The 15010-nt window shown below is 30.8% G+C and overlaps 1 protein-coding gene across 1 annotated transcript in view; it reads left to right on the top strand.

Annotated features, from left to right (window-relative positions):
- Nucleotides 1-10355, top strand: part of LOC142332999 (uncharacterized) — a 50452-nt gene extending 40097 nt beyond the window's left edge. Inside the window, exons 5-7 of the mRNA XM_075379764.1 lie at nt 5327-5428; nt 8112-8267; nt 9934-10355. Of these exons, the coding sequence (XP_075235879.1) occupies nt 5327-5428; nt 8112-8267; nt 9934-9990 (315 nt within the window). The 3' untranslated portion in view covers nt 9991-10355. The remainder of the gene's footprint in view (nt 1-5326; nt 5429-8111; nt 8268-9933) is intronic.
- Nucleotides 10356-15010: the final 4655 nt, after the last annotated feature.

Consider the following 15010-nt stretch of genomic DNA (forward strand, 5'->3'; position numbering starts at 1 on the left):
CCATAATCTTTGTGACACATCATATATAATACAAGAATAATTTATAGTAATGTAATTTAATTTTTTTTTTTCAGGAGATCCTTAAAAAATAAAAGTTCCAAAAAATAATAAATAAATACATAAACGATGAATATTTTTAATAAAATAAAAAATTCGATGGCATTTTTAGGTTTTAATATAAAAGATCACAGTAGACCGAAAATTAATAAAAGAATATTAATTTATAATTTATTACAATTAAAGCTATTTTTTGGTTGTCTTTTATATGTATTGTATAATTGGAAATCTATAGATAGAAGACTTAACGGATTCAAAACAATTTCATTTTATATTACATATTTTTATTTCTTTCTCGTATATATTATTTGTTGGGATGAAATTTTAACGACTATTTTGATAACTATCGGTAAAAACAACGGCGATAAATTTCCATTTATAGTAACAAATCATCGTATTAAATTGATGGAAAGAACAAAAAAAGTAATAATCTATAACAACAAAATACTGCATTGCTTTGTATATATAAATATTGCAGTAAGTAATATTATCCCTTTATCGAATGCAATTTATATAATATTAAATGCAAAAGATTTAAGTACCATAAATGTTGACGATTTACATTTATTCTTTCCTGTTTACATTTCTTCAGATAATAAAAAAATATACATGTTTTTTATATGGTATACGGTACAATGTATTTATATAACATTAGCCGGCGGTTATTCGTACATAACATATTCGGTATCTATGGTATCGATGGAAACTGTCGCTAACGATATTAAATTACTTCGATTATCGATAAATGAAATGGACGATACCGTAAAATTAATTGAAAAAAATAATCGATATTCTAATGTATACGATTCAAAAATGAATGATTTTAATAAAAATATTGAAAATTGTTATTTTTCCGAAGATAAATTGAGGTTAATGAAAACTTACATGAGATATATAGTAACAACTCATCAATTAATATATAAGTAAGATACATATATTTTAATACACCTAATTATTTAATTTTACTCCCCGGTTATATCAATTTCTATTGCTGTCTAAGTATAGTTGTATAGGAAACATGTATCGATCGATTATTTAACAAGATCTTTTCAAGATCCTATTATTTAAAAGTATTGTTAGAAACTACCACATTAAAAGTTCATTTTCGGGCTATGACGTTGTGTTTTTCGAACGGAATCAGGGTTCTAGCTCCCGTAAATTGGACACGATGACGGTTAACATGATGGATGGCTTTGACAAAGAAGATTACTTTTTCTAAAAACGAAATAACTTCGTTCACTTAATCAAAAATGTCTACAGCAAAATTTTAACAGCGTGGTTAACTTCGATTGCACGTACCGAGTGAATTTTTTATTTTCTGATGTTTTATCGCTTATTTTTAACTTTAATCGCTTATGTAGAACCTTCACTATTTTCGATGTCGCCCTCTACATTCTGTCGCCCTAAAGCACAAGACCGAATGTCCGTGCCACAAACGGTTACTGTACCTCAAACGGTTTAGCGACTAATATTTTAATTAGCTCCTAGAGCTTAGCTAACTGCGTGAGCGGAATAAGCGAGGTGCCTTACACCACTCGCTTGCGTGTCCCACCGCTCACTTGTCATATATTACTGAAATGGGTAGGCGCACACCGTCTATATACCAAAATATATAACTTGTCAATTAATTAAAATTTATTCCGTCAAGGACAGCAATTTGCTGTCACGCCTAGGTCGCTGAAAGCCAGCAAGTACCTGTCCACCATATAGCGCTTGGAGCTATGTGTGACCCATGGCCAGTCATTTCTAGATTCCTACTGCAAGCGGTAGGAATCTTGTATCCCTTAAACTAATCGTGACGGTCGAACAAAGCAACGGCATTAAGGAAATCGCTGCAAGGGAAAAATTGGCCGCTTATGAGTGGCCAATTTTCCCCTTGACCTCTAAGTTCCAGGGTGGCCTGAGTTCTGGACCCGCCCCCCCCCCCAAGAACGGGGATGATTTGGAGAGCCTTTTTCAATACGGTGGTAGCCTAGTAGGAGTTTGTTTTAAACGCACCAGTGCATACAATTAAGGCTCTGCGCTGGGCACCCATTAAATTTAGAATAAATGCTCGATTTCTTTCCAACCTATTCGCCCAAACGGGAGAAACATAAGAGGTCATACTTGAAGACACTTCGATATACCATGTACAAATGAAGACCCGAGAGTTCGTAATCCTTCCGAGCAATACTTCTAAGCTTGTGCATCGCAGAAACGGCGTCCGTCGCTTCTTGCCTAATGTGTTTGTTAAACAGCTACTTCTCATCAAAAAAAAAAAAAATATATAACACCTAGGTACTTATGAACTTGAACTCGGCTGATATCACAGCCTTTATACTTAATATGGGGGATACGGCTGTACGGTAATCTGTCTGCATCCTTGAGAAGCATACTACACTTAGTCTTGGGCACGAAAATCTAATTGTATGTGCATCTTGCCCTCTGCGGTTGACAAACCGCCTGCGCCCGGTTTTCTAGTTGTGGTCGTGAATTACCACGAACTAAAAGGAGACGGTCATCGCCGAAAGCCTGGGTCGTGACCCCTACTGAGAATGACAGTCCCAGAAATCCGTCGAATACGATGTTCCACAGCAAGAGGCCGAGAATGGAAACCTGCGGGCTTCCCCTGGTGACTGATTTGTCCACAACTGGGTGTGCGTCCTTAAAGAGAGCGGTATGGTTAGATAAATCGTCACGTACCACGGCCTGAAGGGCTACGGAACATAGCGTCGGTCCAACTCATAGAAAACAGAACACCAACTCAAGGATGGAAATGCTGCCTCTGTGTCAATAAAAATTGCCAAATATATTAACAGTCGGCTCTGTCCACCTCGGCAAGAGAATTTAAGATGCAATCCTAACGATGGATGTAGATATATCGGTTTTGGTGTAGCGGGTTAGATTTTTCTCGAGTCAGCATGTAAGGAAATACCGATATCCGATGAAACTTGTGACCGCTTCTTTCCACATGCTGAAACTATAAATTTAAACGTTGATCGTTTCGGTACGGATAGAGGATTTTCATTTATAACGCCACCTACGATAAAATTCACAGTCCAAAGCACGAATGTCTAAATAGTTTTAAGATTGAAATTGCAAAAAATAGCAAATTAAATTATCATTTTATATATTACATAATATTTTTTAATTATTAAATAAATAAATTATGTTTACAGGAAAATAAACTTAATCAGCAAAGGAATCCAAGGCATTGCGTTACTAGTAAAATGTGAAGTTTACGTATTTGCATGTTTTTCTATGTATTACATTGTTGAGGTTTGTAAAAATTATGTAATTAAATTTATTTAACTCACTGGTTGGCCTAGCGATAAAACTTGTCGTTAATCAGTTGTTTTCGGAGTCGAGAGTTCTAAGATTTATATTCTAATAAAGAAAATTAGTTGCTTTTAGTGGGATTTAAATACTAGATCGTGGATTCCGGTGTTCATTGGTAGTTGGGGTTCAATTAACCACATGTCACAGGAACAGTCGGCCTGAGTCTGTTCAAGATTACATGTTTACCGGTACATTCAAATAGATATTTATTAATCGCTAATATCTATAATTAATGATGCGATTATAAATAAAAATATTTAAAAAGTATATAAATATATATTTTTTAAATTATATGAGAATATTTATGTTAAAATATATTTATATAATGCGCGCGCGCGGGTATGTGTAAATGCGCAAGCTCTAAACTGAAAAAAAAATTATTTATCTTTAATAACTCTTTAATGTTTTAAAATTGCAATTGAAGTGCATAGTGATGGGAACAAGGTTACGCGGTTATTAAGGTACTTGGCCAGGTGAGATGGAAGGAGAAGATCGCTCCGTATAGCCAAAGAGGAGAAAGTCGCACGGATACCAGATCATGTTGAAGTGGCTATAAGAAAGGTAATTATAACAAAGAAGGATTATATTATGCTCAAGTCTTAAGAGAATTCAAAACCGTAGCTGGAAAGACAATCTCAGAAGCCATCATCTCAGCGAGACGAGTCAGAGGAGAGGGCCTCGAACTGAGAATAAAAGATGAGGCTGGTGAGATTAAGGCCTTATCTGATCACATTATCACATTCAGGAGGCCCTCCAGGGAACAAAAATAACCTCCTGTAGTAAGGTAGGTAAGCTGCAGTGCATATAAAAATTTTGATTAGGAACCCGGTAAAGATTAAATGCTGAGAGCAGTCAGGGAGGCCCTCCCACAGGAAGAATAGGCAGAAGTTAAGGTTACCTCCCTCAGATAGGCCTTCGGACAGTAGCAAAATGCAACTTTACCCTACCTAGGAGAGCAGCTAACCATTTGATGGTCGGAGGAAGATTCCGCATAGGATGACAGTCCTGTCGCGTGCTACTAAGAGAGGAGAGATCCTGGGCCATTAAATGTCAAGAAATGAAAAAACGCATACCCAATTTTTTCACTGATTACCTACCATGCTTTCCTTCTTGCAGCATAATTCTAGCTAGAGCTGTGATGCCAGTAAAGTAAAAATTCTGTTTTTCTATGTACTCGTATATATACGATATTTAATTTTGTATATTTGGGGGATAACTTCGAGTTTTATCATGGAATTTAGTTTTTTTGTCGCAATTTGTTGCGACATAATACTCTGACTAAGCTGTAATACATTTATTTTACAAATATAAGCGTTTAGAATTATCGTTGAAACAAAATTTGATTATGATTATTAGATAAAAAAAATTATTTCCTATTATCTTAGTTTTTGAGAAAAAAATTGAATTTTTATTATTATTATTATTATTCAAAAGCCAAGACATACGAGGACATATATCCTTCAGAAATTTTCCATATATTATTTTAACGTATCATTATTTTACCACACTATAAAAATAAATAACCAATGCTAGGAAAAATTAAAAACTTTGTTATCTCAGCTTATATAAGTAAAAGTGGAATATCTTTTTTTAATTTTGAAAATTTTACGAGTTGATAATTAAAATGAAGAAATTAGAAGGAAAATTAGAGAAAAAATGCGAATAGCTTAAGTCAGATAGCCAGAGTTATTTATTATTTTTTTAATGTATATTGTTAAGATATATTAAATTATTAAAACTTAATTTTAATAATTTTTACTTTTTTTCTTTAATTTGTTATTATTAGAAAAATAATCAGCCTTAATGGTGAAGTGATAAGAAGTCAATTGATTTCTATTTGAAGGATTTGAGTTCATATTCTAACGAATTATATTATTTTTTTATACGATAAAAAATTAATTACTAGCCTTTTGATGTAACGTTATATATATATATATATTTTTTTTTTCAGAAAAAAGGTATGGCACCAAAATTTGGAGAAGCTTTCTTTTGTGCTTTTGCTTTTTATATATTATTCGTATATGATGTTAGAGGTGAACGGATAATTACTGAGGTATGAAAAATTAAAATTAATAGTTTTATATGTATAAATTAAGTTTAAATCAAACTTTGCCGGAAAAATCGTATTACAAGCCTTCATAAAAATAGAATAATGCAACCAAAACGATTAACCAATAAAAGGATGATAGACAAATAACTGAGATTTGGCTTTTTTTGAACGAAGTCTTGACCAAATTCATAAACAAAGTGACAAACTAATGTAATACAATTATCTAATTAATGTAAAAACTTAAAAATTTGTTGCCTTCTTTGTGGGATTTGAATAAGACAAAACACCATCAGAAAATAGTTTAGCTACTCAAGAGGAAATAAATTTTATGAAAAAATTTACCTACACTTAAACAAAATTAAAATAATAATGTTAAAAAAGACAATCGAATGATTTGTCCCACCTTGGAATTTCATTTTCGTGGGAGGATTATTTTTTGAACGTATGATAGAATTCAAACTTTACGAGTGTAACTTACTCAAATTCAAAGAAACATTCTTAAATTAATTTAATAAATTATATCCTGTGTCTGGAAAAATGATAGATATATGTCTTTTGTAATAAGTAATAATAATAATAATAAAAATAAAAATATTAATAATATTTTGGAGTCGGTGGGAAATCCTGCTGACAACATTATCCAGGCAATTTTGTGGGTAAGGATAGTTTGGAACTTTATCAATTTATTTTGAATGGGTCCTGACACGGAAGATGGAGAGACCCATATCGGATCCCTAGATCCCCAGAAAGATTGTATGAATTGGAATCTCTAACCAGGCCTGACCATCCGAAATTGCATCATGGAACACATTGCTTACCTTAAATTTTCCTACGGCCCCGTATAAATAAGAATAAATACGATTTTTTTTTAAAAATTTACAACGAATTTTGTACTTGCTGACTTTTTTTGTAAGTGATTGAATTATATGGAGATATAGCTGAAATTGTTAATCGATGTAAATATGAAAAGAGAACAAACTGCAACTACGAATGAAAATGAAAACACCACATTGAAGAAAAAACAAATGTAAGATAAAATAAAAATCGTTTTATAATAATCGTTTTATATAATCGTAAGTATAAAGATAATTAGTTAAGTCGTATAAAAAAAACATTTCAAATTTTATTTTATGTTAAAAAAAATGTTTATGGTTATTTCTTTTCGAAACCGAGTAGTTAAAAAATATGGCCCTTGGCGGTATTGGAAGCAGACTGCGATTTCTCGGTGGATATTGTTATGCCCGAGAAATATAAACGAGCAGAATATACGCATGCATCTGATATTCTTCAAGTAATCAATAGGGAAAGTTATTTGTATTGATTATATAAATGCGATTTAAAATACATTCTGGAATTCCTGATCCTTAATAAAACGATCAGGAATATGTTTATCATATTTATATTAACACACTCCATATATATATATAAACAGATATAGTCATATTGATGGTATAATCAACAATCAGTATAGCACTAAAGTATTCAGAGACGTAAAAAGATATTTATTAGTAATAGATTTTACCCACTTTTCAAAGATAAGTACGGTGTTACTTTTGATCCCTTGGTGAGATTATGGAATTCAAAGGAATTTTCTTTACATTTTGAGGTATTAGAAGTTGAAAATATTTTTCACTTAAATTCTGGCTTCCTTTTATGTATATAAATATATAAAACCTATTTATAAAATTTTTTCTCTCGAAAGTCCCCAAAACTACTTGATCAGTTTCATTGAATTTAGTTGTTCTGTTGTAATCTATTTGACATTATGCTTGCGAAAATTTGATGAAGATTGGTTGAGTCGTTTTTGAGTTACGTTCAATTTAATTTCGACAACAGATAAACTCAATTAAAGGTTGTATTAATTTCGTATTTGTTTATTTTTCATAGCGTTTATGCAGTGAATTACAGTGGTGAGTGAGTTTAAACTTTATACTTGTATATCGGATGTACTCGTTAATCGAAGGTACGTAGGGCGATGTATCCTGAAAAACGAAAACTCGGTTTTCTTACGCAGAACTGCGCAAGATCTGTTTTAAAATTAAATATACTTTATATGTGTTTTACGTATGAATCTTTATTTATTTTCATTTTTGTATTGTTGAAGGATTCTAGAATTTTAAAAGGGTTATTTTGATCTTTGTATTTCTCTTTTTTAAATTATACATGGCTGCTGCTTCAACAAGCGAACAAGTTTTGACTTATACAGGTTGATTCCTTAAAATCATGTTACAAAGTATATTGACGTATATATACACTTTATATGAATTCTTTATTTTTGTTTTGTGAATTGCTGTTACATTTTTACAACCTTCATATTACATATTGTATACATTTTGGTTTGAGCGATAAATCGATTGTATTATATATATATATATATATATATATATATATATATATATATATATATGACGTCGAGTCGCGGAAAAACCAGTTCTGGTCTATATAAAGCAATAGACAGTGAGAACCCATAATTGGATAACTGGAAAGCGGTCCCGGCCGAGGAAAATGTGGAATGAAAAATTTTCATAAGTAGGAATCTCGCATGATCAGGTGATACTACCATTCAAGGTGCCTTTAGAAAGTTTTCACCTCTTCCAAAGAAAAAAAAAATTATTTATATGATAACAACAATTGTATTTAACTGATACAACTTCTTTTTTTAAGTTTATTTTAATATTTTTTACAGTGGGAGAATTTAAGAAATGATTTGTACGGATGCAATTGGATAAGTAAACCTGATTGGTTTAAAAAAGTGCTACTAATTATAACGACACGCAATAACAAACCGATTGAAGTAAAACCTTTTGGTTTAACGGTTCTAAGTTTAAGAAATTTTGCTGTGGTAAGATTTTTATTTATTAAATAAGTTATTATTCAAATGTGTACATAAGGAAACTAATATATCTGATCAGAAATTGGTAAACATACTATTTCATGGATAAAAAGCCTTTATTTGCATGGATAGATCAATGAAAGTCATTGTAGAAAACCATGGTCACAGCATTACAAGATAAACAATTATTTATTTAAAATATAAAATATGACTATAATTTAATCCTAAAATTTAAAAAAACATCAATGTACTTTTTTTTTTGGCTTTGAGATGTAAAAATGGAGTCTGTGTAGCGTATGAAAAATTTGTATGAAAAACGCGATGCTGCGTTCAAAACATTGAAAATAAACAATTAATTATTTAAAATATAAAATTTAACTAAAAAACAATCTCACAACTTAAAAGGCGTAAATGAACTTTTTTTTGTCCGTTGGATATGGAAATGGAATTTTTTTAGCGAATTACAATTGATATGCCTGACCGGGAATCAAATTCGGGATCTCCGGATAAAAGGCCAAGACGCTACCACTCTGCCCCGGAGATCGGCAATATATATTTCTATCGGTATTGTTTAAATCTTCTACGACATAGTAATATTGTTTCCATAAAGAAAAATTGATAATTGAATTTAAATACGAGTAAATCGATGTAAAAACTTTTGTAAACGGTTCGATTATAAAAGGTCAAGTAACCTGTTTATACATGGTTTAGTAACATCGAAAATTATAATTTAAAAAGTGACTATTTAGTTGGCAAAATTGTACATTCAGGAATATAAATCAATTTAGGGTTTCGTTCTCGAAAAATGTTATTGAATATGTTACAACACGAAGGGAATCAATTTTCTTATAGTCATGAGTAGTTTCCTTCTACATTTACATTTATGAATTCTCATTTTTTCTAAATTGAAGGCGCTGATTATCATCAATTCAAAAATAAATTCGCGGATTAATAGCCACAGTAGATCTAAGCGAACAAAAATGCACAAATGTGTGTTTTACGTATTTTCTCGCTCGATCAACATTTTTTTTCCGTTTTTCCTTTTTAGCCTCCTGGAATCGCCGACAGGTATTACTTCAGAATAAGAAAGAGGATGATATGTGTGGGTGTAAATGAAGTGTAGTCTTATTCAGTCTTAGATCGACTATTCCTGAGATGTGCGATTAATTAAAGGGCAACCAACAAAGAAACGGTATTCATGAACTAGTATTCAAATCCGTATAAAAGTATGAAGTACAAGTATTTACTTTATACATCCGTATAAAGTAAAAAGCCTTCACTAGGATTTGAACCTTAGAACTCTCGACTTCGAAATCAGCTGATTTCCGATGAGGACTTCACCACTAGACAAACCTGGTGGATTTAACAGTGACATGAACCAATTTTTGTATAAGACAAATATTTCTTGGTGTATTAAAAGCCAATTTAGAAATTAGTTATATATAAAAAATTAAACTACCGCCATTTTGGTTAGTGTTGTCATATCAGTTTTCAGCATATGATAGTTAAAAGTTTTCCCTTAAAAGTGATAGATCACAATCTACTTTCTATTTAAAGAAAGAAAAACAAAACGATCGTTCAAAGATTTTATTTAACACATTGATATATAACTATATTTATTCGTTATAAACAGTTATTTAAATTAAATGTTTTTTCTTTTTTTTGGTTGTTTCAGTCAATGAATGGTATATATTCATTTTACAATTTAATAAACAAATTTGAAAATAAATAAAAAAAGAATTGTATATTTATTAAATAAATAATGTAATCAAGAAGCACAATGAAAGATGTGTTTTAGTCAGGACCGATTCAAAATCGAAGTAAATATCTGTGGTACAAAATATTTACCGACCTCATTACCAAACGACAAATATATAGAAAACCAACTGTCTGGGTTAGACTTAATCAATAAGAACTCGATCTCTCAGACACTTCAAAATGGCGAGCATGCAAACATTTTAATTTTAATTATCTTTGCAACCGCAAAGAACATCATACATTAACAACAAATTTATCGTAAAAATTCTTGAAGGAGGAAAGAGACTAAAGAGACTAGATTAACAAATTAGTTTTCATTTTCTCCCGAATAAAATTAAATAACACAGTCTCAACTGGTATAATTTTATTAATGTTATCGTGTAATAAATTATAAAAGAAATAATAATATTACAAAAAAATAAAATATTATTGAAATCATGAAAATATTATTATAAGAAATAATATTAGTCTTGGAAAATAATTTACATTAAAACAATGTTGTAATTAACAAGACAATGTGATGATATTTTCTTTACCGATGAAGCCAAATTTACAAGATCAGACATTATTAGAAACACCAACAACACGCGTCTCTGGTCGATTGAAAATCCTTATGCCATTTGTATAATCGTCACCAATATTAGTTTTTTGTCAACGTATGGACTAGTATTCTGAGTGAACACTTGTTTGTATTATTTTACCAGAAACGCTCAACGGTGAGATTTCATATTCCTTGAAAAAATGTTGATCTTCTACTTTTACTCAAAGATTAAAAGTAAACACAATCAACAAAATGTGGGTCGTTCTGAATGGGGTTCCGACTTATTACAAATTAAAATTTCGAGATTATCTAAATGAAACAAATTCAAATAGATTGACCAGTTGAGTGAGAAGACTCAATACCATGGCCCGGTTTTAATCCTGTTGCCGTACTTTATGAGATGATTTAAATATATTTTTGTATGATACCCCCGTGGATACCATAAAAGAAATGCGTACAAGAATTATAAATGGGATTTAGAAAATTTGTCAGAAACTTGGCATTTTGAATTTTGAAAGAGTCTGGCAGTCAATGAAAGAACTACATGCGTGTATTTTGAATTAGCGCCGATATTTTGAACAGATCGGCGGGAGAATTCATTAAGTGCTTTTTTTACATGAAAAGTAATTACAATTATTAAATTAAATTAAAAAAAGTATATTAAATATATAAATTTATTTAAGTGCGTGTGTTAATAAAATATATACATATCTCGAGGATGATCCTGGTATTCGTGGTCGTTGCACTAGGAGGTCCTCCTGCATCAGGAGGTGATGTTTACGTGAATGTGCGCATGCGTACGTCAATGGAGCAGCGTAGATATATACGGTAAGAGATTTGGAACGCAACAGAACAGCTTATCATTAAGTAAAATTAAATAATTTTATATTGAAAAGATTGTATTAATTATACACAAGGCAATAAATAATTTAAAAAAAAAAAACATAGATATATTATTTGTGTGCATGTGTATGAAAAATAAAATATGCTTTAGTTGGAATTAAATATAGAAAAAATCAATTTTAAATAAAAGTCTTAACTAATTACATCACACTTTCTGAAACGGAACTAAAAGCTAATGAAATATTTGCTACATTTTATGTCGAGTACAACATTGATCCGAATATACAGGAAATTGCTGAATATATTGAAACAACTTTAAGGTCACATAACAATCGACGCCGTCGTCAAACTTTTAGACTAATAAAGAAAAAAAATATTTCAGCTTTAAATCTTTAGAGCTTTAAATCTCTCTGAAAAAGGTACGTTAATGTCATGAGAGGTTTAGAGACAGAAAGTTTTCTCTCTTAAAATGCTTTACTGTTGAGAAAAGGAAAAATATTTTTCTCACTTCTCATCAGTAATTCACCTGCTCTGTAAACATCTTAAGTTGCATGCGATAAAATTAAGAATTCTGCTGTAAATTCATATATATTTACTGCTAAGCGATCTATTTAATGTTAAATACAATGTATATATAATTAGATGATAAAAAATTGCCTTTTATTAACGAAATAATAAAAATAAATAAGTAGGTGTCTTAATAATTTAGAGAAGGTTAAAAAAAATAATTTACCTAAATGATTAAAATACTGTTAAATAATAATTTAATCTAAAAAACAATGGATAAATAATTAGAAAATAGAAAAATATATATTATTCATTTAAATTACGTATATTTTTTCGTTATATTATTTAAATTTAATTTGGCTATTATAATAAAAAATTCTTGAATTTTTTTAATATTATTGTATTTAAAACTAGTCTCCTCTGTCAATTACCATTACCATTCCTAGAGGTAAATATCCAGGATTCGATGCTTTCAGGTACATAGTTTCGGCTAATTTGGTTATAGGAAGTTAACTATTATTTAAATAAGATTATATTTACGCATTAAAAATAACATATAGAAAAATATGAAGGTTAATAAAAAACACACTGTAAATTGAGGTATAATTTTATTTTTCTGAAAACTTTATTGACGAATATAGATGAAAAGATAAATAAAAAACTAATAATATTCGTTAAAAATAACTTCACAAATTCAAATTGAAAATTATTTCCCATTCAATACCTTACAGCCGTGTAAACATCCTTCTACGTTAATTTATGTGGTGAGAAATAAGTATCACTGCGTTAGACGAGTCCGTATTTATCTTTATAAAGATGAGTTTATTCATTTTCCATCAGCTACGGCATTGGGCGCAACTCAAAAATTGCGACGAGCTTGCCGATGAAGTTCTTTGGCTGTTCACGCTTTGACACTCATTTTTTCACTGATCGGACACTATCTCGGACCCTCATCACGCTTGTGACCTTCGTCACAACAATGAGCACAGACTGCGGAATGATAACAGAATTTGGCCCTGTAACCGTACTTTCTGCACTTGGAGCACCGCTGGACATCTAAAATCTACACGAACAAAATTCTACATAAAATCTGCTCTTGTCGACGAAGCTGTGAAAAAGAGTCCGACTGATATCGAACATTCTGTGGTTGCGCTCAACCTCGCACCTCCCCGATAGTCGACATTTAGACTTGAAGGTATTCTCAGCCATCTTAGTGTTTTTCTCTCGGATAAGAGCCATTAAATCCATCTCAAACAATCGTCGGTCTAAGTAATACACAATAATCCATGAGCGCCTCTTACGTTTAAGTTCGAATTTTATGTCGCGACTACCGACCTTGTGTGAGTCTGGGATCACCCGCACGGTCTCTTTGTCATCAGCAATGACGACTGATCCCTTTTTTTGTCTCTTTTATATTACGAATTTTCAGGCTTGACCTCTTTTGTTTAAGGATGACTCGTCCTTCATTTCTTCCTTCGGAGTTTTACCCAGCCTGGACCTGTCAAACCTTTTCCCTTCGGTGTCTGACTTTATTTTTTACTTGAAGGAAACCGAAAAACTTAACTAACGTAAAGAAAAATAAATTATTAGTTTGTTTACAAACAAATAGTATCAAATACTGCAAATAGTAAATAGTATCAACCACTAGCAACAACCGCTGACTGGCCAAAGTAAGGAATAAGCCAACACGAAGCCTTTTAATATAAACCAGATGGTTGCAGATGGCAACATGAACTAAAATAAATACAGAATATAATAAAAAATAAAAATAATAAGTGTCTGAGACTAAGCAACAGAATAATTTAACTAACAACAAGATTAATAAAGAGATAGTAGTCCATCCCGTTGAAAGCGGTGCAAATAAATTAAGCCGCCATTAAGTTAGCCTAGATAGCCAGTTTGGCTAACTGCATGACTAAACCTATTAATATTCATATAAAAGACCCTAGAACACAACCGTAATGATCACTGATCAAAAGAAATTGTAAATAACAAAATTTATGAATAAGTTAACGTAACCTATATAGTCACAACCTCCCTCACTCGCGTTGCGTGTTCAACTTCCTAAAACTTTACTTACTTTTGTACACTTTTCGTACAAATATTAACCTCCCATATTTATGTTTTTTTGGGGTACCTGTGTTATGTAACGTCGAGAAATGAGAAAATCCATATCTCATGATTTGACTGATTACCATACTTTCGTTCTAACAGCATAATATCAGGAGAGTATTTTATGATTCATGGTTGCAAGTAAATACAAATAAAACTGATTATTTCTATATTTGTAGACGAGGTAATGAATGCTGAACGATAGGACTACTGCTTTGTGTTCTTCTCTTTCAAACATAATTATAATCAATTCTATTGAATTGATTGTAAATAAATTAAAATCGAATTAAATTTTTTTTTTGTTTTAATTTGGATGCTCCTTATCAAGGTAAGGGTATTAAATATTTCAGAAACTTTACTGTTTAACAAAATACGTTTTGAAATTAAAAATTTGAAAGCGTGACGTTTCTATTTTATTTTTTAGACTCCTGCACTCAGTAGGAAGCATTTAAATATATGCAGTAACTTGACAGATTAGTTAAAATATAAAATAAATTTAAAGAAACGTTTTAAAAATTAAAAAAAAAAAATTTTTATAATTACAAACTATGGATTCGGATGGCCAAAAAATTATTATACTGGTTTAAATACCGACCTATTAACATAGAAAATATAGATGAAAACCTTCCATTAACTCCTTTTGTGAAGCAGGATACAGATAAAAAAAGAAAAAATATATATAAAGTAATCTTTTTCGGAGGGTGTGTGAATACTACATACAAATTTTTGGTATTATATATATATTTGTTATCTCGATAAATTAAACTTCAACTTTTTAAAAACATTTTTTCTAAAGCGCCCAATAAAAATTTGAAATCTTATTTCGGAAAAAAACTCCCACGATCATTATTCTAATTTTTTGAAAAAATTTAGTACATTTTATCCCTCCCCAAAGGTAGTACCTGTCTACCAAGTTTGAAGAAAATCGGTTAATGGTCCAGAGATAGAAGACCAAATATTGACAAACTTAAATACACATACGTAGTAAAAA

Source organism: Lycorma delicatula, chromosome 12 (assembly GCF_047948215.1).
Source record: "Lycorma delicatula isolate Av1 chromosome 12, ASM4794821v1, whole genome shotgun sequence".
Taxonomy (NCBI): domain Eukaryota; kingdom Metazoa; phylum Arthropoda; class Insecta; order Hemiptera; family Fulgoridae; genus Lycorma; species Lycorma delicatula.